This window comes from Gopherus flavomarginatus, chromosome 10 (assembly GCF_025201925.1).
Source record: "Gopherus flavomarginatus isolate rGopFla2 chromosome 10, rGopFla2.mat.asm, whole genome shotgun sequence".
Lineage (NCBI taxonomy): Eukaryota > Metazoa > Chordata > Testudines > Testudinidae > Gopherus > Gopherus flavomarginatus.
The window spans coordinates 71,239,025-71,265,776 of NC_066626.1; the positions used below are offsets into that span (position 1 = coordinate 71,239,025).

Here is a 26,752-nt window from a genome sequence, read left to right on the forward strand (position 1 = left end):
AAAAGAACTTTTGTAACACCGACCAGACCCTGGTCGTCAGTGGGTGGGATAGAACCTGGAATCTCTGGAGCTAAATGCATGAGCTAAAAGTCCCATGGCTCTTAGCTAAGACTCATTAATCTCTTTCTAAGTGGTCTCAGTGCCACTAAATGGGACAGAGCACCTACACACAGAAGGTGTGTGGGTTACATACTTTCCCTAACTGAGGAAGCATATCCTGAGCTTCAGAGACTTCCCAGTCGAAATCCAGGACAAACCCCCACTTTTAACACCAACAGATCACAGTCGATGGTGGGCAGGATTAAACCTGGGACCTTTGGAGCTTAGTGCATGAGCCTCTACTGCATGAGCTGAAAGCCATATGGTTCTTAGCTAAGGCTGTAGAGCAGACTCATTAATCTCTCTCTCTAAGTGGTCTCAGTGCCACTAGATGGGACAGAACACCACACCCAGGAGGTGTGTGGGTTACACTTTCACCAAAGGACCTTGATGTTGTTTAAGTAAAGATAGGCTTGAGAAAAGCTTTAGATGTTTAGATTGGAAATAGAAAGCTCCTCCAGCACATTCATTATGTTGCCTACAGTGGGAAACATAAAATGTCCTGTCATGACATACTCTATATTAGGTAATTAATGTGACGGAGTGTGGATTGCCATGTCACTAACAAAAGTAACTAGGACCTGTGGAGTTAATGGAAGAGAAAGGGCTTCTGACTACTGTAAGTGATGTGGTTCTAAAAAAAGTCTTACAGATCAGAATGTTAGGCTCCAGCAGAAGAGAAACCCAGGTGGTGTGAAGAGGGATTGGATTAAAAATGAAAGGGCTGGTTTTGAAAGAAGAGAACAAAGGAATGAGTATGAGTGGTGCTGCTGAAAATTGTAACTAGGAGAATGAGTGGTACAGGAAAAGGAAACGGACAGCTGAATTAAGGCAGGGAGGAAATGTTGGAGGAATCTGAATAAACTAAGTTATGTACAACTAAAGACAAAGCATCTAAATTTTGCTGGGCAGCTAAATTGTCAACTTGCTAGGAAGCCCAACTTCCATAAAATAGAGCAGATTGCAGCATTCCTTCTCCTTAGTAGGAGATGGAGGACAGCATGAGGCATTTCTTCTTGATCCATTCAGTTATTAAGAATTTAAGGCAAAGACAATACGTTTGATCAAGGAAATGGGAGCTAAATTATCAGTTAGGGATTAGGGAAGGAGAGTGAAAATGTTGTAGCCGAGTTATTTTGCTGGCTGCATTAGTGTGACTTGACACATACAGAGGCATAAAGTGGTGGCTCTTCTCATGAAGTATGGGAAGAATCATTGCCTGAACAGTTAATTTTGTGAGGAAATCAGGGGTATGTCTGGTTTTTGTTTTTTTTTCTTGCTTCTGTGAGTGAAAAGGCCACAACCTCAGCTGATGTGAATGGTTTAATTGAAGTAGATAATGCTATGACAATTTATACCAGTTGAAGATCTGGCTCAAAATGTGAAGCTATCTGTAATACCTGCAGCAGATGATGAGCTACCCACATCCTCTCCTTTCTTTTAAACAAAATTAACTTGGTTCTCTTCTGCAGTGAACTTGCTACTGTCATTTTATAGTCAATTATGCGTGTCTGTGCTCGCTCACCAATAGACTGAATCCATTTAATATAGCAGGGATTGGCAACCTTTCAGAAGTGGTGTGCCGAATCTTCATTTATTCACTCTGATTTAAGGTTTCGCTTGCCGGTAATACATGTTAACATTTTTAGAAGGTCTCTTTCTATAAGTCTATAATATATAACTAAGCTACTGTAGTATGTAATGTAAACAAGACTTTTAAAATATTTGAGAAGCTTCATTTAAAATTTAAATTAAAATGCAGAGCCCCCTAGACCGGTGGCTAGGACCCAGGCAGTCTGAGTGCCACTGAAAATCAGCTCATGTGCCGCCTTTGGCACCCGTGCCATAGGTTGCCTACTCTTGTAATATAGTATGGGGGAGAGATGTCTGATCTTTCTAGGGTCCTGTGCTATGCCTACCACCAAGGCATCTGAGTGGCTGTTAAGGCGTGTTTTCAAATGTGGACCCTTAATTTCTCTTTTTAGGTACCTAAATAAAAGTGGGTTAGTTGATAGAGGGATTGAGTACCCATAGTTTCCGCTGATGTCAATAGGAGCTATAGGTGCTCAGCACTTTGGAAAATAAAGTCCCTTTCATATGGGTGCATAAATACCATTTCCAGTTGCAGCCAAACTGCAGGCAACCCTGTTAGAAAAATTTGGCCTAAAGGCCCTGAATACTTAAATGTACGGTAGTTGCTCTGCCTTTGAATTTCTGTATACTTGGAACCTAGGCCTCAGAATTCCTCATTGGTGAGTTTAATATGTTGTTGCAGGCAAATCGTTCTAATGGAAAACTTTCACTGCATAGATATCTGCCTGAGTAGTATTATGAGTTTAACATTTTGATATGTCCAGTAGTTTCTCTGTTTCATTAGGTTCTGCCATTTGGCTTGCAAAGTTTTTTATGTGTTTAACAGTTACTGCTTCAAGAACTTTCCACAGTATTGCTCAATATCCTGCATTTCTTATTGCTAAAATCACTTGTGATGTTTTTCTTCTTCCTGTCTTCTTCCCAACCCATCTTTCTAGGTCAGGGGCTATCCAGAACCTCAGATCACATGGTACAGAAATGGACTTCCCATCACAGAGGGAGAGTATTACGTAGTGGACCGCAGCATTCGAGGGATTTTCAGCTTAGTGATAAAAAATGTGCAAGAGGAAGATAGTGGTAAATACACTTGTGAGGCTGCAAATGATGGTGGAGTTCGCCAGGTGACAGTGGAGCTAACTGTGGAAGGTAAGAGGAATATTATTATTCTGCTCCTTAAATATAATCATAGGTATGATAAAACACACCCTCTAAAGGGGGAAAGGTAGATGAGATTATCCAACTGACAGGTGAAGATCCGACCTGTATGTACAATGTTGATCACTGATGCAGAAGTAGCACTCGGTATTAGCCTCTTCACCGTTCTCATTGAGAAGAGTGGTCTGAGCACAGGGTTAGGGGCCAGGAGTTTCTTAGTTCTAATCCTACCTGGCACTCATTTTTTCTGATGCTAGGAGCAAGTCACATAGCCCCAAATCTTCAGAAGCGTTTCCACTTACCTTGGGTGCCTCCATATTTGGGGGCTGTATCAGTACAGAATGGGAAATGAGCCCCAAGAATACCAGAGCAATTAATAGGAGTTTTGCTGCTAAAACCTGGTATGACATTTTGAAAATGTAAGGGGAGGTTTTAATTTAAAACAATGGAATTTTTGAACATCATTGCATGGCTTTATTACAGCAATTTACGGTAGCATTTAATGTGGTTGGATGTACAAGACAGTTTGACATGTACTTATCACAGATGGCACCTTGTATTTTGAATTTTTCTAGATTTTTTTTTAATGGAAATCCAGATCAAGAAAAAACTCACTTAATCAGTGTCCTGTATGAAATAAGTTTGTGTTTAAGTATTAAAGGCTTGAACCAGTGTTCATTGGATTCACTGGAAAGCCTTCCAGTGACTTCAGTGGGTGTTGGATCAGACCCATAAGTTTCCTCTTGTCATTTGTAAAGATGTTGAATTGATACCAATAAAAGTATAAGCAAGACTCATGAATGATGTAATTCCATGAGCAGGGGTTTGATAGCAAAATGTCCCTTTAGGGAAATCTACCACAGGAATCTTCAGTCCTCTGGCTGCTGAAATCAAGTTTTTTCTGGAAGTCTGGCCACCCTCCTCTTGTTCACTGTTTTGGAACCTGGCAGGAGCCTGCTCAATAGAAACAGTAATCTTTTGCCTGTCACCTTCTTCTTTCCCCAGAAGCAGGGGAGTTCTAACTGTGTGTGTGTGTGCGTGTGTGTGCGCGCGCGCATGTGAGGTGCGAAGGTAGGTGTTGTTTTAGCTTCTTATGCCTTAAAATGGCTGGGTAACAAAGGACCTGATCTTGGGGGCTGCTAAGGCACCGTTAACTTCCATGGAAGCCACTTCTCAGGATTAAGCCGATAACCATGGAAGCCTCAGATTTCTGAGGGAAATAGCAACTGACTGTCAGATACAGTGATGGCACCAATTACAGATGCTTTTAGAACACAGTAGCATCACAAGTGAAAGTCTGCATTTCTTGAGTATCTCCCAGCTATGCTCAATATATGGTTCAGTTTGCACATATGTCTGTGTCACATGGGAAGCAGCGAAGATCAAAATGGGAATTCAGAAAGGCATATCTGCATATTAGATAATCTAAGGCTTTGTTTACACTTGTCGCTAAAAGTTAGGCAGTGTAAACTCTGTTTGTCAGCACTTTTGCCAACAAAATACTTCCACCCCCTACGAGCGGGTTTGGCGTTGTCGACAGGAGAGCGCCTCTGCCAACAACGAGCTGTTTACACTGCCACTTGCTGCAGCAAAACTTTTGTCTTTTGCAGGGAGGAGGGCTTTTTAAGCACCTGTGAACAGCAAAAGTTTTGTCCTTCAATTGGCAGTGTAGACAAAGCCTTACACTGCTAAATTTAAAACTCCCAGTAACAGAGCCAGAGAAAAGTGTTAGAAATTGACATCAGTGCTACTCTCTGTTTCAAGCTGGCCAATGTGCCTCTTTTCACAGTTCTGGTGAATACCAAAGCCCTTCAGGTTGTTGGCTTCCTGTTGAATTCCCAAGGTATATCTTGCCCAACTTCATCCTTTCCTGGAAAAAAAAAAAAGAAGTTTGTCTATTCATGGTCAAAGACCTCTTATGGAAATCATCAGAGTGCAAACTGAAATATGCATGTTTCTGGCATGATCATTATTATTTTCTGTTGGAAAAATGTATGCAAATTCTTTCCTTTTCTGATTCTAACTTGTTGCAATCAACAGGTTGCACAGGGGCAGAGTTTGAAATCAGTTTCCTGACATTGGCTATTCAGTCCTGAATTCATTATTGTTTTAACTTCCTTGCAGTAAAGAACCCAAGGGTTAAGCTCATTAGGGTTTAGGAACTACAGAAGTCTCTGTTCTAATAATCCTCCATGCGCCACTGATGTAAAATACAGAACTGTTTTATTTCCAGCGAAGATAAGCATACGGGACTGCTTGTTGTCTGAAAGAAACATTACTGACTCACTACATAGCTTTCCTGCCCAGAGGTTTTGACTGGTACCATTCCATCTGGTATTCTTGTTTTAAAGGAGATCTATGGCAGATACTTATAAATGTCAAGAAGCTTACATTTTTGACAGCTGCCATATAGTTGTTTTTCCTCACTGTCACCCTTGATCTGCCCTGTTTCATTGACAATTTTTGTCTATTAAAAAGCTAGTAATGTTTATTTTGTTAGTCTGTCCAGTAGATGGCGCTAAGTATTCAGTGTATATTTTGTCAGTACTGTAGGGTGGGTTATATTATCTTGAAAAAAAGCACACTGAAAAGAAAAGGTGACATGGACAAATACATGAACAAAAGAATAACCTGTTCATATGACTCTCTAAAAATGATTATTAATAATACTTGGATTTTATAATAGAGTGTTTCATCCTGTGATCTCAAATGGTTTTGCAAAGGTGAATAAGAAATTATCCCTATTTTATGGATGGGGAAACTGAGCCAAGAATTTAGCTGTTAAGTCCTAAGTTTTGAAAACTGGCCTCTTAAGTAATTTTCCCAAAATTACACAGTAAGCCAGTGTCAGAGTTGAGAACGGAATCCAGGTCTTTGAACGTTGGACATGTTGTTTGATGCCTTCTCCACTGGAATACAGTGTGAGTGAAAGTCATGTTCTCTAATCATTAGTCAATATTAGTTATAAGTAGACAGAGGTCTTTGTGGCTTGAGTCAAAAGTGTGGATAGTGGATTTGTAAATTCCTAATATTCAGGGATGATTAGATTGGAGTTCTGGCTGGAACCCAAATCTAGTTAATAGTTAAGTATTTAACACAGTCTTGAACCAAACACAGTCCTATACTGAAGGGCATACAACTGCATTGGTTAGATTGTGGGTAAAATAACTTGTACCATAGGTATCTTCCGCCTCTAATTTTCTTGATCCTTGTTTGAAAGCAGGAGAAAGAAATATAGTACTTACACAGATTTTGGTATCTGTAGTACCTAATAATCATAAGTCATCTAATTTGTTGTCTTTCTATAACATACAGGAAACTCCTTGAAGAAATACAACCTGCTGTCCAGTGCCAAAACCCTTGGGTAAGAATTCTAGGCTCCATGGAGTTCTTTAAAACACAAGGTCTGGTAGAGAATTTTTTTTCCTCAAGTGACTTTGCTGTTTAACATTACTGCTCAGTTTTACTTTGAGGGCCAATTAAAACGAGTTTGATTTCCGCTTAGTGACCTTGGCAGCATTCTCTTCCAACATCAGAGGCTTGAATAATGGAGGAAGGGGTGGTCTTGTTAAGGCACAAGACTGAGAGCTGGGAGATCTGGGTTCTATTCCCATGTGGCCTTGTAGAAAACACTGCAGTGCCATAGTTTTCCTGTTTTGTAAAATGGGGTAACACTACTAACCTAATTCCCGAAAGTGCTAGAAGGCCGACCTCATTAGTGATTGTGAAATGCTCAGATTCTGTGACGGAGTGCCCACGTAATGCCTGTAAACAAGTAACCAGGATAAGCCCAAATCAGTGTGCTACAGTGAGAGCTGTTCTGTCTATAAATCCATGAGAATAATATATGCAGAGGATTGACATTTGTCTGTTGAGAAGGGATGGCAGTAATCTGCTTCAGCTAGTCCTGTCGCATGCCAGTCGGGAGAATACACCCATAGGAATCAATGTGTAGACAAGCACAGTTTACTCCTGGTTCACCAGGGATGTGAACTCTTTCCCATTTATAGGAGAGCTGGAAAGATGCATCTCGCTAGCCCTTTTGCAGTTGGCACTCATGAAACTGTCTTGAGTTGGGATCATTGAGATTAAGCAGCTTAATGGGCCAAATGGTGTTTCTGTAATATTACCCATGGCCACAACCAAAGCACTTGGTTGATGAGAGCTTTTCTTAAGGAGGCGATGGAAGGATTTTGATAGCTTGAAGATTAGGTGTGAGTGCTTTTTAAATAGAGTTGCCAACTTTCTAATCGCACAAAACCGAACACCCCTGCCCTGTCCCTTCTCTGAGGCCCCACCCCCACTCGCTCCATCCCCCCTTCCTCTGTTGCTCGTTCTCCCCCACCCTCACTCACTTTCACTGGGCTGGTTTGGGGGAGCAGGGTGGGGTATGGGCTCTGAGCTGGGGTGCAGGCTCTGGCTGGGGCCAGAAATGAGGGGTGCAGAGTGTGGGAGGGGGTTAGGGTGCGGGGGAATGAGGACTCGACTGGGGGTGCAGGCTTGGGATGAGGCCAGGGATGAGGGGTTTGGGATGTGGGAAGGGAGGTGGGGTGTGGCAGGGGAGGTGGGGTGCGGGAAGGGGTTTAGAGTGTCAGGACATCTGGCAACCCTATTGTCAGTGTTGGTATCCTTAGTGCAATACCATATCACCTGCAATCCCTGCCCATTAGCATTCTAAACTCCTACCGGCATTACCTGTCTATTTATCCTTAAAGCCGTGGCAGATATAGATAAAAACTGAGATTTTAGAAGGGAAGTGTACTGTAAAAGAGTGTTCTCCCATATTTAAGGTGATCCCCTTCCTCCCCCACCCCAGTACCCAGCACAACTGTGTGTTTGATCAAGATTTGCCCCATATTACTGCTACCACTAGCAATAATGGACTAATGTATCCAGACATAGCTTCAGGGCTGAGGCTGGCACAAAGGACCAGGGGTGGCTCCAGGCCCCAGCACGCCAAGCACGTGCTTGGGGCGGTATGCCGTGGGGGGTGCTCTGCCGGTGCCGCGAGGGCGGCAGGCAGGCTGCCTCTGGCGGCTTGCCTGCGGAGGGTCCGCTGGTCCCGCAGCTTCGGTGGATCTCCTGCATGTGTGCCTGTGGAGGGTCCACGGGTCCCGCGGCTTCTGAGGACCTCCCGCAGGCACGTCTGCGGAGGGTTCGCTGGTCCTGCGTCTTCGGAGGACCTCCCACAGGCACGTCTGCGGGAGGTCCGCCGAAGCCATGGGACCAGTGGACCCTCCGCAGGCAAACTGCCGGAGGCGGCCTGCCTGCCGTGCTTGGGGCAGCAAAATCCCTAGAGCCGCCCCTGCAAAGGACAATTTCTCCACTGCATGGGCTGTGCTCTTCACCAAACATTTATAATTAAATGGTGGTTTTGGGGTTCAAAATTCTGAGTCTGATTCTTCTTGCAATTACCTGCAGTTTTACACTTTCATAACTCGATTGACTTTAATTGGCTTATTCCTAATTCACACCACTGTGATTGAGTGGGGAAATGGGCCCCCTAGGTTCAAACAAAAATAATTTCCCTTGCCAGTGTTAGTGATCAGAACACAGATGATTAGTATTGAGTATTTTAATTTCCCTTTTCGCTATGAATCCTATCTGTTTACTTTTTGGATTTCGCTCAGATTACAGCGATGAAAATAGACTAGTCAAGCAAGTGAAAATTACTAGTTCTTCTTCGAGTTCTTGCTCATGTCAGTTCTATTCTAGATGTGCATGCGCCCACATGCCCGGTCGTTGGAGAATTTTGCCTTAGTGGTATCTGTACGGCTGGCTGTGGTGCCTCTTTGAGTGCCGCTCTCATGTGTCGGTATGTCAGGTGCTGCCATCCCTACGCCCTCTCAGTTCCTTCTTACCACCAGTGGTGGTTACTCAGAGCGCCTTTCCTTGTAGAGCAAAGGCTAGCAGTTTTGTCTCTTCTGACTTCAAGCCTTAGGGCCTTGTAAATAGTTGCTTATAGTAGTTAGTGTTAAGTGTAGTTAGAAGTTCCAGTTCCAGCGGGGACTTTGCCCCAGGGGAGCATGCCCCAGTCTCTAGGTTTAAGCCCTGCATAGACTGTAACAGGCCTATGCCTGTAAGTGATCCCCACAGCAGCTGCCCCAAAGGATTGGGGGAATCATGTGTGAAGGACAAGCGTCGTATTTGCAAAAATTTTCGCCCCAGCACTCAGAGCAGGATATTTGTTTGTGGGCTCTTCTCATGGAGATGGCCCTTTGTCTGGCTTCCTAGCCATCCTGCTAAGACCTGCCTAGAGCCTGGTGTGCTGGGCACCCTCGGCACCAGGCTTCACCAGGCACTGCTCCCCATTGCTGGTGCCCAGAAAGAAAATGAAGAAGCATGGTTCCCTGGCACTGAGCAAGAAAGGCCATGGTGCATCAGATAAAGAACCCAGTTTTGGCCAGCCTGCCACTCCGGAGCCATGTGGACATACCTCTTCTGTCGGGGCCCTTAGCCCCTTAAAGGATCCACCACCGTAGGAGCAGTAGGGGACCCAAACTTCAGGCGACAACAACACCTTCCCAAGTTCCCTTGATGCTGTGAGAGTAGTAGAGGCCTCCGCTTGCATCGTATCTGCTGCAGGAAGCGGCAAAGGCTCCCTGTGAGGGCAAGCCAGCTGCTGAGACCCCTCAGAGGGCAGTGGAGTGCTGCCGATCCTCCGAGATAAGGCAGCGCTCTCCATCTCCGTGCCACAGATCTGCAGTGTCTCAGCCCGGATCCTCTGGGGCTCACCATCAGTCACTAGCACCGTGATCATGGTCCCCTCCATCTCAACGAAGGTCGCCTAGGGGGAGGTGCTGGTCTCTGTACTACCAGCACTGTTCACCCTCCTGCCAGTCATTCTCTCAGCACAGATCTTGGTCACCTGCCCCGTAGGAGCACTCCTCATCGTGTTTCTGGTCCCCCCCAGCCCTGGCACTGATTCCCTTGATACTGGCACCGATCCTCCCACTCCAGGCACTGGTCTCTGGCAGCAGTGGTCAGCAGGCAGACGTAGGTGTTAACAGCCTCACCGTGGTCATCGGAAGGGAATTCCTCCAGCACGGAAGGGCACCCTCACCAAGACCCCACCAGTGCGATTGAGCACCTGAGACCCTGTCAACATCTGTGATGTCGCTTTGGCAGTACAGCCAGTGGCCATGTTGCTGATGACTACGTCCCTTCCGTACCGTTTATCTGCCACCAGCTCAGAGCAACAGCTAGTGGCACTAGCGGCACTGGGGTCGGTGCATAAGACACGCTCAGAGGTAGGGGTAGAGGAGACAGCACTCACCCCCCCAAAAACCCTTCCCCATGAGGGATGATGCCCTGGAGCCTCCCCTAGTGGTACAGTCATCATCCTCATCCCTGAACGAGGTGGTTGCGGGACCCTTGAGGGCCAGCCCCCCGGACAGTTTTAAAAAACACCAGGTACTGCTTAGATGGGTGACCGAGAACTTGGGCCCAGAGGTGGAAGAGATGGCCGAGCAGGTGGACACCTTGTTTGATGTCCTGTCAGCCTCTACCCTGGCACGTGTTGCACTACCAGTGCATGAAGGGGTCCGGAAGATTGGCAAGGCCCTCTGTCAAACCCCATCATCCATCCATCCCACCTCCAAAAGGGCCGAAAAGAAGTACTTTGTCCCAGCCAAAGGGTTCAAGCACCTTTATACTCACCCACTTCTGGGCTTGCTGGTTGTCTCTGCGGCCAACAAAAAGGACAAGTAGGGGCACACCAGTTCAACTCCCAAAAATAAAGAGGCCAAAAGACTGGACCTTTTGGGGAGAAAAATTTATTTAACAGCCAGCCTGCAGTTCCGGGTGGCGAACCATCAGGCCTCCTTCCGCAGGTACAATTTTAACTTATCAGACTCCCTCTGTAAGTTAAACAAGTCTCTCCCTCAGGTTATGGCCCATGAATTTGGCACCCTGATGGAGGAGGGCATCACGGCAGCTAGGTGCTCTCTCCAGGTGGCGTGGGACATGGCAGACTCAGCAGCTAGGGTGGTCGCATCGGCGGTGGTCATGAGGTGCAACTCCTGGCTTCAGACCGCCAGCCTGTCCCAAGAGATGCAGACCTCTATCCAGGACCTCTCATTCGATGGGAATGGACTCTTTTTGGAGAAGACTGATGCAAGGCTGCATGGGTTGAAGGACACTAGGGCTACCCTTTGCTTGTCGGGCATGCATATGCTGCAGTCGGCACAGAAGCAGCTCCGACCGTCCCCACCCCCACATATTCATGTCACATTATGTGCTTACCCAACAAGCTCGAGATGACACTGGCTTTGGCAGAGCAGTGCTGCAAGCTGCAAGTCTGTGAACTCTGAGTCCACCTCCATGGACATTGCTTGTGAGTGACCTGGAATGGAATCGACATGAGCAAGCATTCAAAGAAGAAAAAACAGTTACCTACCTTTTGGTAACAGTTGTTCTTCAAGATGAGTTGCTCATGTCCATTCCATTACCCACCCTTCTGCCCCTCTGTCGGAGTTGCAAGAATGAACTGAGAGGGCATCGGGCCGGCGGCGCTTGATATACTGACGCATGAGCGCGGCACTCAAGGGGGTGCCACAACCAGCCCTATGGATACTGCTAAGGCTAAAATTTCCCATGACCACGCACTTGGAAATGTATACACCTATAATGGAATGGACATGAGCAACACATCTTGAAGAAAGTCATTTATGAAAAGGCAGGTAACTGTTTTTTAGGTTCTTTTGTGCTATTATATGTATTGCAAACACGCTAGGGGAATATGCACATCCCAAATAGTCCTACTGAGGAAGGATAGTCATATTGCTATTTAGCTCTGTCTTTCTAAAGAGCACACCTAATCCAGTGGATTTTAATAGTTATTAAAAGGTTCATTCTCCTGTTTTCTTTGCTCTTTTGTTTTACTCCTGTTTAGAGCTTTCAGAATTTTCAGTTATGGAAAGATTTAAATCCAAAATACTCGAGTTATTTTAAAAAAGAAAATAATATGAATATAGCTCTTTGTATTTGGTTTTGTAAATCCTAGGAAGGGTGTGTATGTACGTCTAGTAATCTAGTGGTAATTAATATTCTCTTTTGATGTATCAGTATATATACATACACCTGTGTGTACATGTATGTATAGATATACACACTTGTGTGCACACATGCGTGCCCTCTAAGTTTTGGGATTGAACTATCTGAGTGACCTTCTTTACAAAGCACTAGCCTTTCTCTTTAGGGTAAGGCACCACTTTTTCCCAAAAAATTTCAATATTCCTATTCTCTGTTTAAATCCTCTCCATCATGGTCTTGTCTTGCTCAGAATCCTCGAGTAGCCCATATGGCCACCATCATATCTTGGAGCTCCTTGAACTGAGGCTGTGAGGTCTGTATTAGTGTTCTGATACCTTATAGAAAAAGGGAGGTATTTGCACGTGGGTAAGATGCTGTGTGGAAAATCAATGCCCCAAAAATGGTTTGATTTGCCGGAAATTCAAGGCTAAAAATAATCACCATCTTCTATCTTCTGCTGATGTGTGGCTTGATTATACCATGGCTGTATTCAGATAGCTCCTTTTGACATTAACAGGCATAAATGGCACTTATTTTGTCTTACTTACAATGCTGTTTTGTATTTCAAGGTTATGTGACTGACCTCACTCAGTGTTGAAGTGTCACTTCCATAGCAAAGCACTTTGTTCCACAGCTATGTCATCTTTATAAGCAAAGCTGGGCCAATCCTGCTAAAAGTTATTAATTATCATTAATTTGAACTTCTAAACTCATTTGCTTTGTTTTGTTTGTGCTCTTTTCATGTTCACTTTGTGAACATTTTAGCGAATGAATTTCTTGGCAGAAACATTTACTAAAATACTGAATTTTAAGTACACACGTTAGAACAGTGCTGAAAAGTGAATGTCATTCATAACCACAAATGATTGTGATTATGACACTCATCGACGGGTGGAATAATTGAAGAATAATTCTGAACAGCTAACAAATACGAGTAAATCTATATCTGTTAGCAGACAATTAACAGATTGGAAAAAAAGGACTGATTTAAATGTGTATTTTGTACATTGTGACTCGTTGCCCAGCTCTGGTTATAAGCAACCAGAATTGTCAAAAAAAAGGTGTGAGTGCTTGTTGTGTGTTTGTTGGATGAGGGCACATAGAAGAACAGTGTCCAGTTGCATGAGAAGTTGAGAGCATGTGGGCCTGTGCTGGGTGTCTCCTTATCACAAGTCAGCATTTTGTTCCTTACGTTGGCCACACATTTGCCAGCTTCTGATTTCTGAACATTTTGTCCTCTGGCCAAAAATTGTCATCTTATGCTAATACCTTTGTAACACAATGTTGGTTACCACTTATGCTATTTCACAGTTGGCAGACCACTGTTCTGATAATTTTTGTGAAGTGTGCCTAACCAGAAGAAAAGGTTACAACTCCTCTGCTAAGCTAAGATGTTCATTGCCTTTCCAGGGGCAGATTTTCTGTTCCGTCAGTGGAGAACAGGCCAAGCATCTGGGGAGAAAGTCCACCAAAGTTTGCTACGAAACCCAACAGAGTCATCGTGCGTGAAGGCCAGACAGGCAAATTCTCCTGTAAAATAACAGGACGACCACAGCCTCAAATAACTTGGTTTAAGGTATGGTTTCCTGAGGGGTTAATGTCCTTGTTCTGCCTCATAGCTTCTATTATAGGAGGATGAAGTCTGTTGGTTCTTCAAGTGCGGGTCCTGCTATGTCTTTTTCCAAACGAGGGTATGTGTGCATGCCATACACCTGCATCCAGAAATGCTTCAAAGCAGTGTCCATTGACCAGCACATGCACAATAGTGTCCCTCATGCTCCCGACTGAGAATATAAGAAACAGTGTGGGTCAACACCTTTCCAGGTCCTTCTTACCACTGCATGGCCTGAGTCAGAATCACGTCCTCCTTCTCTCCATGCATAACCTGTAATGGAGACTTGCTGTAAATAGTTTTTATATCTTAACTTGGTAGTTATAGTTAGTATATTATAGTTAATATAGGATAGTTTCTCTCCTCTGCCCCCATTTATGGAAATCTTCCTTGGTCCAAGACTACACCCACAGTCTTCGGATTCAAAAATTGCATCTCCTGCCCTTGCTCTTTCTCTGTCAGTGATGAGCATCAAAGGTGCCTGTTCTGCCTGGGTAAGGTGCACATCTCTGCAAAGCACAGTAGTTATTGATCCTTCCCACCCAGAACTAGAGAGCTCCAAGAGCACTAACTAAAAAATTTCCTGATGGAGGAGGTTCTGAGGCCCCATTCTGACCTTATTCCCAAAAGACCCACCATTTATTGGCCTCAAATGACCAGCAGTGCCCCTTCAGGCATGAGCCTTGGTACAGAGCCTTCACCACAGAAGCCCAAAGAGTCCTCCTCCAGGACTTCCCATGAGTGTTAGGGGAGCTCTTATGGGCTTCAAGAAGATGACCGCATGCCATTTATCAGAAGCCGCCCATTTCAGGATCTCTTAACCCAGGATGGAGGGAAAATCAAGCACCCAATCCCAGGCTCACTCCACCTCAGGCCTGGTGTTTGGATGGGCATCTGAAATAGAATACTCCTACGCCACCCCTGATCGGGAAATCCTTATCCAAGGTAGAAAGGATTCTACTAGAGCCTGCTACCAGGCTAAATGGTGGCACTTTTCAGCCTGGGCACAACGCCACCAACATTCCCTTGGTAGGTGAGCATTCTGGTTTATCCTAGACTAGTTCCTCTCCTTAGAGACTTCAGGTCTGGCCCTTAGTTTGCTGCAGGTACACCTAGCAGCAATTAGTGCCTTCCTCCTGTGTTCTGTGTTGATACACCTGGCTACTGTGCAATTTATGAAGGGCTTGATCAGTACCTTCCCACTGGTCTTCAAATCTGTGCCTCAGTGGGACCTTAACCTTGTCCTGTCAACACTCTCAGGTCGACCTTTTGAATCTATGGCAAAACGTACCATGACCCACCTGTCCATGAAGGTGGTGGTCTTAGTGGCCATCACTTTGGCCAGAAGGGTCAAAGAACTAGGAGCCATGATGGCAGACTCTTTATACAGTATTTCAGAAAGAGAAGGTCTCTCTTAATTTATACCCCAAATTCCTCCTCAAGATTGTTTGAGTTCTATATCAATCGGTTGACTTGCTTACCTGCAGGTCCACGGACACTGCTTTGAAGGATTTCTTTACTCAGGTGCATTGTGGGCATGCACACCCACATGTACAATACAGACAGGGGCAACACATCTCGAAGAAACTTCAATTACAGTTAGTAAGCGCCAGTGACTGTGATAGTATAAACTATACTGCATGTCAAGAAACCTGTGTACAACATTGAGGGGGCAAATCTTCCCCTCACTTGTAACCCAGACAACTCCACTGAAACTAGTAGAGTCATTCCAAAGTGTAACTGTCACTTGTATCTGTCTCTTTACTCTTGTTAATGATATTTATTATTGGTATTGTGATAGTGCCAACCAGGATCGGGGCCCCATTGTACAAGCCCCTGGTACGAAATAGTCCCTCCCGCAAAAGGCTTAGAATCTAAGGAAAACACAGACAAAGGATGAGAAAAGAGACATATTATCATCTCTTTTACAGATGGGGAACTGAGGCCCAGAGAGATTTAATAACTTATCTAGGGTCACCAAGGGAGTCTGTGGCAGAGCTGGAAATGGAAAACCGCTTTCTTGAGTCCCTGTCCAGGGCCTTACCACAAGGCTATCCTTTGTCTTTTTGGTCTTTAGTTGTCCATAAGAAGTTTATATTTAGTGATACCTGAAAAGATCCTACAGAGGAAAATGGAAATAAGCAGTCTAAATGCAGTAACAGCCAGGTGTATTTTTATTTGCCAGTATTTTGCATATTTAAAAAAAATCCAGGTTTGAAAAAGAACAGTTCATCCACATCAATATAAGCTCTGCTAAACCAGCCACATCACAAAAGAGTTTAACTTCTAAAATGAGCAGGGCCGCCGAGAGAGGGGGGGCAAGTGGGGCAATTTGCCCTGGGCCCCACGGGAGAGTTTTTTCAGGGCCCCTGGGGTGGGGTCCTTCACTCACTCCGGAGGCCCCAGAAAACTCTCACGGGGTCTGGGTCCCCAGAGCTTCTCCCGCTCAGGGTCTTCGGTGGCGGGCTTCCTTCCACTGCGGACCCCCCGCCATTGAATTACTGCCGAAGTGGGACCCACCGCTGATGTGCAGCCTGGTCTTCGGGGTCCTTCCATTCTGGGACCCGCCGCCGTCTAAGGGCCCCGAAGACCCGCGGTGGGGACTGCCCGCCACCGAATTACCCCTGAAGACCGGTCTGCACTTCGGTGGCAGGTCCTGCTTCGACGGTAATTCTGCGGCAGGGGGCCCCCACCGCGGGTCTTCGGGGCACTTCGGCGGTGGGTCCCAGAGCGGAAGGACCCCCCGCTGCTGAATTACTGCCAAAACAGGCTCCCTGCCACCGAAGACCCCAGGCCCCAAGAATCGGGCCCTGAAAATGAGGAGGGGCCTAAGCTGCAAACTTCAGATCAAAGCTGGGAAATGTTCAGGTCTGGTGTTCAGCTTCTAAACAAATAACACTACAATTTCTGATTTGTAAGGTAAAGTTAGGGTTATTAGAACAGTTAAAAAACACCATGCTCTAGTGACTTTTGTTATCTGGACGATTTCCCAAGTTTACAACCATATTTGTCTCAGTAATTGTGGCGCTTTTGGGTGATATTTAATTATTAGATTGGTTTGCCCATCCCCTGCTGAACCATTTGTTTTGAAAGATTGCAGACATTTTTGCTTTTCAAAATTATAGAATTGAACATGAATTCTTTTGTCTTCCTCTCTTCCACTGTCTTCTGCATCACAGCAAGGACTGTTGACCAGATGGTAGGAAATGTAGGGAATTTTTCTCACTGGTTTTCATTTCTTCTGCTCATACAGGTTCTCTGCCAAAAACTGAACAATCCCATTAATCAACAGAGGAGGTGTGGGAATGTTTAAAGGTGTGGGAATGTTTCATAATTGAAAGAACACATTTCCAGTTACTGGGCACTATCATAAAATCTATCTCTGTCTTCCCTTCTCTCTTGAGATACAGAAATGCCATGGAGCATCAGTCAGTGTTCAGGGCTCCACTCTGCCATGCAAAAACATAATAAAGTCCCAAGGAGCTTTAGCTAATCTGCATTTCATTAATCCATGTTTTATAACTTGTTCTGCCAAGTGGCAGTCTCTTCCCTTTTCTTAGCAAAGATCTAACAGCAGAGTGTTATCGTGAGGCATCATAAAACTAATGTACACTTACATAAAACCACAATTTTCAGAATGAATGAATCAGATCCATTTGGGGATGCCTTATTCTTTCCTTTTACATTGCTTACCTGCTAATTCAGAAAGATCAGTAGTTCATGCTGGATTCCTAGGACAGTGGTGTCAGTTGGTTTAACCGAATTTTCTTTCAGCTGTGATTTATACTATTCAGACACTAGGAAGTTATTGAGTCATCGGAGGTGTTAAAAATTCAACATCTACCAACAAGTATCATACAATGCTGCTGGGGAGAGTACAATTTCTACCTGTATTTAGAATAGGAAAGTTTGTGGCATCTGTTAGCAAAGACTACTGAAGCACATGCACTGATTAGCTTACAATAGCTTGCTCAGTGTGAGATACATAGATTATAATGCCAAAAGGGACCATTGTGCTCATCAACACTGATCTCCTGTGTAACACAGGCCATAGAATTTCGCTCATTAATTCCTATGTCAAGTCCATGGCTTGTGACTGAACAAGAGCCTATCTTTTAGGAAGTCATCTAATATTGTTTAAAAGATTTCAATTGATAGAGAGCCCATCACATTTCATGATAAGTTGCTTCAGTGTTTGTTTATCCTCTCTTTAAAAATAAAAGGGGGGGGGGCTTTATTTCTAGTGTGAATTTAACTCGCTACAGATTCCAGCCATGGGAGATTCTCTCTTTGTCTGCTAGATCAAAGAATCCTTCATTATCAGAAATCTTCTTTCCATGTAGATACTTCCAGACCGGCAACTTTGACCACGACTGTTTTTGAGGTTGAAGTTTCAACCAGAACTTACAATTCTGATAGGTCTTGCATTTAGTTGTGCCTCAATCTTAATATTATTTGCAAACATAAGAGACTCAATTGTTGGCACAGGAATGGAAAGGGTGAGGGTCAAATATAGCTTTTATCCACCTTTGCACACTCTGTATTCTAGGCCCTGCAAGGGTTTGCTCTAACTTGCACTCTGCTTCCCGTGGCCTCCAGTGAGCTAAGGAAAGCAGAGAATAGCTGTACTACAGTAGCCCAAGACCTTTTGCTCCCTATAGTCTAACCCTGAGATGCTCCCTATGCCAGAGAGAGACTGCACTGGGTCTCTCTGGCAGCTCTATGCTGCTCAGGAACCTCTCTTAGGCTGGGGGAATTTCCTTAGAATCATAGAATATCTGGGTTGGAAGGACCTCAGGAAGTCATCTAGTCCAACCCCCTGCTCAAAGCAGGATCAATCGCCAGACAGATTTTTGCCTCAGATCCCTAAATGGCTCCCTCAAGGATTGAACTCCCAACCCTGGGTTTAGCAGGCCAGTGCTCAAACCACTGAGCTAGCATAAAGGGGCCATAGCACAATGCACAATGGAGAATTGTTCCCAAAGTCTCTGTCTGTAACTATAATTCTAAAAAGTGACAGAGTCCTGTGGCACCTTATAGACTAACAGAAGTATTGGAGCATGAGCTTTCATGGATAAATACCCACTTGATCAGGTGCTTGAAAGCTCATGCTCTAATACTTCTGTTAGTCTGTAAGGTGCCACAGGACTCTGGATCTGTAAAAAGCAACAAACGCAGCTGCCCCTCTGATGTAATTCTAAAATGTGATGTTCATCTCTCAGGAAAGGAAATAAAATGTTTTACTGCTTCAGTTGCCTATACAGTAAAAGTAAATTTAATTTTCTAAGGATACTAATGTGAATGATGAAAATTCAGAATAGAATGGAAATAAGGGGTGGCAAAATCCAGGAGAAGCAGTGTCCTGCAGATTTGAATTATAAAGCTTTGAACCCAAAATGTTTGTTTACACTGGCTGAGTACTAGCCACAGAAGGTATTTGGCTGAGAGATAAGTGGAAAGAACAATATGGGACAATGGACTGGTGTTTTACCACAAGCTGCTTATTTCCATGACTGTGTCTCTAATGGGACTGTTTTGTGATCTTTGCAGGGTGATATTCAGTTGCAGCAGAAAGATCGTTTCAACATGTTTGAGAAATCAGGCATCCAGTTCTTGGAAATCCAAAATGTTCGTCTGGCTGATGCTGGAACTTATACTTGTACCGTGATGAATAGCTCTGGGAAGGCATCCGTGTCTGCAGAACTCATGGTTCAAGGTACAACAACAAGAGATTAATTGGGAATAACACAAGTGCATTACAAAGCGTTCTTAAATCCTTGCTTTCAGCAATGTCTGAATACAAGTGTTGATTTTCTCCCCCCCCCCAACTCACTTGCTCTCTCTCTCCCCTCCCATGCGCCCTCCCCTTGTGTGGAAATTCTACATATGTAATTAAATACAGTAATCATACCTTTTAGAGAGAGCCTCATTTGGGATGGGGAGGGGCAAATCTTTTTACCATGGTTGTTAAGTAATTGTGTTTAGCATTGTCATAGTACTTTATTCTTTCAGTGCACTGTATGAACATTAATCTTCACAATTCCCCTTTGAGTAGTAAAGCATTATTATTATTATTATTATTATTATTATTATTATTATTATTATTTTTATTTATTTATTTATTTATTTATTTATTTATTTACTTATTATTCATAGATGTGTAGAGAGGGATGAACAGAGACATGGGGAAGTTAAGCTTGCCCAGACCAGCACAAGAAGAGAGAAAAAGCTGAGTTTAAAACTCGGATGATCCTAGCTCCCAGCCCTGTCCTCTTCTGACTGTAATTAAAAGGAAAAAATAGATTTGTATAAACGTGTGCTCCATATGTCATGACATATATAGTTAATTTTCTGGGTTGATGCTCCTTATGCTTGTACGTCAACACCAAAAGCATAGGCCTCTATCACTTGAGCTATAGTGGAAGCCTTTTTATCTCTGAGGAAGACTGGGGCCAGCTGTGTGCACAAAGCCAATACATTACATATGCCCCTATTACACCAGCTTGTTGTAATCATCTGAGGTCCATAGGAGTCTGTGTCCCATCTGGTGAGCCATTTTGAGAAGCAACAGGGTTATATGTGTACAAATGACAATGGGAATTGAACTTAACCATTTGCTACTTAACCTAAAAGGATGCTGTGAGCAAGTATCAATCTGTGTAACCACTGTGGTCAGCCACTAGAGAGACCCCATTTGCCGGTGTATTACTCAGGCAGTTTTTTGTTCATTGAGCCTTTTATTAAATATGTGACTGAATCTCTGACTGCTCCTGCCAGGTTAATGATCCTACTGTGTATAATGGACACATCTGTCTTGGGACATGATGCAGGCTGGGAACCAACAGTTCAGCCACATTATGTATAAATTTCAAATGCTAACTGCATCCCTAATTAAGGGGCACAGTCTTTCCTGGATCAATATGTTCAGAACAGGAGAGGACTATGGGCCCCGGGCATTTAATAAAAAGGAGGTTACATGGTAGTGTATTTATCTTATCAGCTGCCTTTACCATTCTAACCTCCTATATCTAATTCTTTAAGTATCAATTAAATCAGCTAGTAGGAAGTTCTGTAAAGCATTATCAGGCAGTCATACAATTGAAATTATTGCATTAATTTTAAGCAAAGCTATGTAGATCTCCTGTAAAGATAATCTTGTTCCAAGAGCTTTATTTCTTCCAAGTTTCCACAGTCGGGTGGAGGGTGGAAAGAACATTCTCTTAATTGATAGGGTCATGTAGCACTCTTTTGTCTTCAGCCAGCTGAGGTTTGTTAAGCTTTTTATGGATCTTTAACTGATCATCTTTCAACTGGGATTCAGCTTACTTCTTCAGTGAAAAATTTTGGTAACTGTTTGTTTATGGCCAGACTAATTGCAGGGTCGTGATAGGTTATTTTTGTCCTATGTACCTTACGAGTCTTTTGTTCACTCTTTGTGGAGTGCCCTGTTTGCACCACATCTCTCATCTCTACCCTGAGACAAGGATTCAAATGTATGGCTCACATTTTTCATGGTTCATTCAGTGTTTGCTCACCTCTTCCTTCATCTCAGCTATTACATTCCTTTATGCTGCAGTCCCAGTCTCACAGCTGGCCTATAACACAGTAGTTCAACTTGAAACCTGCTGCTGATGCACAGAGGATGGGAAACATTGCCTTTTGGAGGCTGAGCCTCTCTGATGCTTCCAAACACTACCTGCCTAATATCTGAATCTGGATCTCCCAGAACAAGTGGTTGTGCGCTTTTGCCAAAACGCTAGTCTGAGCCTCCTGAGAATGAAGTACACTACAATGAACTTGGAAAATTGAATGAAAATGCTTCTTTGAAATACTGTCCAGTTCTGGTGTCCACGGTTCAAGAAGGAAGTTGAGAAATGGGAGAGGGTTCAGAGAAGAGCCACAAGAACAACTACAGGATTAGAAAACATGCCTTAGATTGAGCTCTTTGAGTCTATCACTATCACTATATTTAGCTTAATGAAGAGAAAGTTAAGGGTTTGGTTGCAATCTGTAAGTACGCAGATGGGCAACACATATTTAATAATGGACTCTTCAGTCTAGCAGAGAAAGGTCTAACATGATCCCATGGCTGAGTGTTGAAGCTAGACAAATTCAGACTGGAAATAAGACATTTTTTTAACAGTGAGAGTAATTAACCATTGGAACGGTTACCAAGGGAGTAACTGCTTCTATTAGTGACCAAAAAAAAAAAAAAATCAAAATTGGATATTTTGCTAAAAGATCTGTTCTAGAAATCATTTTTGGGAAGTTCTGTGGCCTGCATTATTCAGCAGGTCAGAGTAGATGATCACAATGGTCCCTTGGAATCTGTGAATTTCTTAGACTATTCTGTGGCATTTTAGTAACTCTCTGGGCTAACTGGAGTAGCCACAGCTCATGATCTGGCAACATCATCAGTGCATTCAGAGAGCTAATTCTACAGAGTCCCCCAAGGTGTAAGAAATGCAGTAGAATCTTTGTGTTATGTTGTGAGTGTAACCATAACTTGTGCAAAACACGTGCATAAAATGCAGTATGGATTTCTGTGTGGCAGCACACAAGGTGCTTTGGAGAGGTGTCTGTTAGGAGTGTTTTATGCCTTTGGTATTAACCAAGCTACTTTCATTTTTAAAATACTTCCTCAGAAAGAACATTCTTGGCCCCTCCTACATGGGCTTCGTTCCTCTGAGGCAGCTACTAAGGCTGAGTTTAATTTGCTGTTCTGTGCCTCAGTTTCCCCATCTTTAAAATGGACATTTGTCACCTTTGTAAAGCTCTTTGAAAGCTGTGAATGAAAAGTTCTATATGAGAGACAGGTATTATTTTTATAGTGATTTTGGGTTTCAGCTTCAGACACCTGAAAGCACCTGATTTGTCTGCATGTGCTAGCATCACCCTCTCAAAATCAGGCCATTTAAGGTATCTCAGAATCACTTATCACTTTTGAGTAACTGGCCCTAAATCTGTTGTAGCTTGCTGAAAAGGTATTGCCCAGGCTCTTTGCACCTGCCAACACAGCCCTCAAAATGTTTCCTAAAGAAGAGAGTTTTCCATCCTCCTTGCCATCAGCTTGAACACACTTACTGACAAAGAACCATTTCTAGGCAGCTTACTTCCTGAAGTGCATTGCTGGGGCTATTCAAAGACTCTTTGGTCAGGAGGAAGACTGCAGAAAGAAGAGTCTTGGGCTCAGACTGCTCTCCAGTGGCAGGAAGTTCCATGGGCAAGTCCCTGCCTCCCAGGCATTCCCCCTCATCTTAACTTCTTGATTTCAGTGTTGCAAAATACACAGATCAGAAGAGACCAAACATTCACTGAGCGTGATGAAATAAGTGTATATGGACTGAATGTCCCCGGGTCAAATTCCAACACATTTAGTTAGCGTGAATAGCACCATGCTCCACCAGTGATAGCTTTTCTTTCATTGAGAATACTTGTGGAGTGAAGCGCTGTTCAACATGAGTAAAGGTATCAAAAGCTCCCCTCAATGGGCACTGAACAGCAATGTAAACTTACACCTGGCATTTCCTGCTGGAACGTAAGCGGTGTACAACCTTCTAGTTGTCCCTATTTATTTAATTTTTTTATAACTTGCAAGTCTACACCAGGGTGCTCAGCCCTGCTGGAGGTTTGTATGGACATGGGCAAAACACCACAGAGTGAAAATAAAAGTTTCTGAATCTTGCTCACATGAGGGAGTCTGTGCTCCTGCTTTTCAAAAGTGAGGCGACAATCTTTGTCTGGGAGATAAAGCTGTCCAGTAGGAAGTAGTCCACAGCCAAATGAATTGTCAGATTCAGAGGCAAGTCCCTTTTAGGGTGAGAACATGTCCCATATGTCTGGGGATGTTCTCAGCCCCCTCCCCCAAAGTCTGTCTCTGTTCCACATGAACTTTACACATACGGTTGTTTTTGTCCTGGTTTTTGTAACTCCCTGTAGACTAGTCACCTGAACGAGCTGCCTCAGATATTGATACTGACAACAAGCAGTCTGAGTTCATACGCTCTTCAAGGGACACTCCCCCGACCTCCTTGATCTGTGACATACTGAAGACCTGCCCTGTTTCACCTCCCACTGCCCTTCCTAGCACAAGTTCTGAAGCCCATCTCTGCAAACTTCCCTGTACTTTACCAAGGCCCAAGTTCAAGAAAGTAGCATTATTCAGGGCAATACTTAAATATGTGGGACTCAGTGGGAATTTAGCATCATTAAACATGGGCTTAAAGTGCTTTCTTGTACTGGGATCTAAAACTGTTCCTTATGCTGCCCTCCTTTCCTGAACTGCTCTCCTGGTTGTTCACTTTAAAAATCTGGTCACCATGTACTGTAACCAGTGCTTTCCTGTGCTTGCAGACTTAGAGCGCAGCAGACTGCACTAACTGGCATCCTGTCTTTGCACTCTGCAGAGTTGGCAGCCCATTTATGGCTACCAGTGCTATGTGCATAAGTGTGGGAGAAAGAGCTTTCTCTCGTGGCATACTTACACAAGGACAGATGTAACTGGAACTAAATGACCTAGAATAATTAGAGTATTTTAAAATAAGAAGAAAACTAAATCTCTGTTTTGGGCTGTAAACTACACTAAGCAATTTGAATCCCTGGATTCATTGTAAGCCCTGTGTGAGCTTCCATGCCAGAACATTTCTTCCAAAAGTGAAAGATTCAATATGTTGGTTTCATTTTTATGCTGTTGTTTGTCTTTGTGTTGAACGTGTTCATCTCTACCAGCCAGCTAAAGCTTAGTCAGGAATTTGCGGCTGGACACAGTTTACAACCAGAACACCTGATTCAGCATCTTCGTAATTACATGGTTTAGGTCAAATACAGAGGATGAGTGGCCTTCCCAGGTCCACATCCTCTCTGAAGTTCCATTAAGAATTAATGGGCTGCCTCCAGCTGGAATATCATACATACCTGCCTTTTCTAACCCAGAACATTTCAGTCTGACAAAACCCTTTAATTTTCAGTGGGCCTTGCAGTTGCTAGATCCAGAAATATCTTAAACTGAGCCAAGGCCTCTTGCCATTTCTGTTAAGCAGTCAGCGCTTGTGGTTGGGAGTCAAGATCTATCAATGAATCTGTTGTGGTCCAGTGACTCAGCAAAAAGTGGGTATGATTTAGATCCATATCAACTTTCCTCTGGTGGCAAGCCATAATTTGGCTCCCATACCAAAAAAAAATGACTCTCCTAAATATAGACTTTACCTAAAGCTCTATTTTGACATTTACAAGGTTTGTATTTAGTATAATATGTTTCCTTTATTTTTATTTCAGGTTCAGATAAGACAGACCTGTATGTTCACCCATTATGGTATGTTTTTCATTCAATAGATTTTCCCTTTTCTGATCTTTTAAAATGCAATATACTGTGTCTTGTAACTGCAGCATGAAACTCCACTGAAAAAGAAACAAACCATCCTCCTTCATAGCGTAAGTCAAATCTAACTATTGAGGATTAGAAGGAAACTTTACTCGGGGATAGATTATCTCATAATGGATTCCTTGTACCTCCTGTGAAGCAGTCAGTATCGATCGCTGTTGGTGGGTGCATTCTGTCCGAGACAGACCACTGATCTGATCTGTAAGGGAAAATTCTGATGTTTCTGTTGTAACAAAGTCAGGCCGGGTGGCCATAGGAGTCTGGTAGAGGGCCACTATGTTTGCCCTAGAATGTTAAAGGCCCTCTCTCCTACAAGCTGAGAAGGGGTTACCTCAGGTCAATTAGGGACACCTGCATCCAATTAAGGGACTGCCTGAGACCTTTTAAAGCCCCTCCTCTGCAGCTGCCAGGCTAGTGGCAATAGGGAAATAAACTTCCCTAGGGTGAGAGGCTGTTCTCCTTCCCATAAGGGAAACAGCCAAACATGAGTGTCTGCTAGGGGAAGAACTGACACCCCAGAGCAAACAGGACAACACTCTGCCCCAGCGAGGGAGCAGGGAAAGGTATCCCCCTTTGTTTTTGTGTTTGTGAGACTGTTTGTTTCATTTTTGTTTGGTGGAGACTCGCCCCTTAAGCCGATCCCAACGCCTACCCTGAACATATGGCCAGAGGAGTACAGAGAGGGGAAGACACTGCTCCGAGTGGGGCTGATTTACCCCAAGCCCAGTGCAAGCAAATGGGGTAGTGCTAGATCTGGCGAGATGAAGGTCTGCCACACTATATACACTGTCTTCAAGGAGGAGCTCCAAATGTGGAATGGCTACAGCATTGACATGTGAACTGTATGAAACAAGAGATTGCTTGCTCTGAACACTCCCCTAATTCATGCTCAGAATACTTGCATACATCATGTCAATATGGAGCAGATCTTTCTTAAAAGCATGGTACTGCATGAATCTTAATTAAAAAACTGAAACTAGATGAGTAAGAAATTGGTCTAGTGATTATGATTTCTATTTTCATACATTTAGAAAACCTCTGAAGGTTTTAGTCCTGGAAAACAAATTTTGGGAACGGAACAATTTAAACTTCTGCAGGACTAGCTTTGTGTTTAAATTATTGTGTCTGCTGAAGTGTAAAGGAAGGCTGGAGTTCTAGAAGTGATTGCTGAGATTTTCAAAGTAGTTTAGAGGATTTATACACATCTTCCAGGTAACCAGTGTAAGCAATGACTATGGAATACCTGTGCTCCTTCTTTATACAAGTACATACTGTGCTTCTGAGTCCTTCACATAGAAATTCCAGGATTAGATCTGGTCAGAATGATAAATATTTCTGTGAAAAAAAGATATAAGAAATGAAAAATGTTCTCTCAATTTTTTTCTGAAAGTTTTGAAAATTTTAATTTTTTTAAGTTGAAAAGTGAAAGAAACATTTTCAGTTAGAAGAAAGAGCATTTTTAATAGGAAAAAATGTATGAATGAAAAGTTTTAACCAGTGTTAACCAGGATGTACAAGATCACTTCATGGAGTCATCGAGGCTCATATTAATTTATTGAACGTACCCACTAGCTCTGAGTTGTAGACCATTCAGGATGTTGGATTTCTGTCCCAACACATCTGGAGTGGGATTTTCAAAAGTGCTCAGCTCTGCTGGAAGCAGATCTAAGCAAAAACTGAGAGCATTGTGATAGAATGAAATTTTGAAAAGCAAAGATTTAGGCTTCTCCTGGTAACGTGCTTTTTAACAGTAAAATTGAGCTACTCGCCAGAGCTTGCAATGTCCTGAGGACTCGAGAAGTAGAGCTCCTAGGAGAACTGGTATGTTTTGTAAACCATAACATTGTACAATCACAAGTGCAAGCCTGATACATAGTGCC

The 26,752-nt window shown here is 43.5% G+C and overlaps 1 protein-coding gene across 2 annotated transcripts in view; it reads left to right on the forward strand.

Annotated features, from left to right (window-relative positions):
- The window catches only part of MYLK (myosin light chain kinase), a 344,254-nt gene that overhangs the window by 143,100 nt on the left and 174,402 nt on the right, over positions 1–26,752 (forward strand). For both annotated transcript variants that reach the window (XM_050916915.1, XM_050916916.1), the window contains 5 exons: positions 2,631–2,838; positions 6,163–6,211; positions 13,291–13,456; positions 19,043–19,208; positions 24,767–24,803. In XM_050916915.1, the coding sequence (XP_050772872.1) occupies positions 2,631–2,838; positions 6,163–6,211; positions 13,291–13,456; positions 19,043–19,208; positions 24,767–24,803 (626 nt within the window). The remainder of the gene's footprint in view (positions 1–2,630; positions 2,839–6,162; positions 6,212–13,290; positions 13,457–19,042; positions 19,209–24,766; positions 24,804–26,752) is intronic.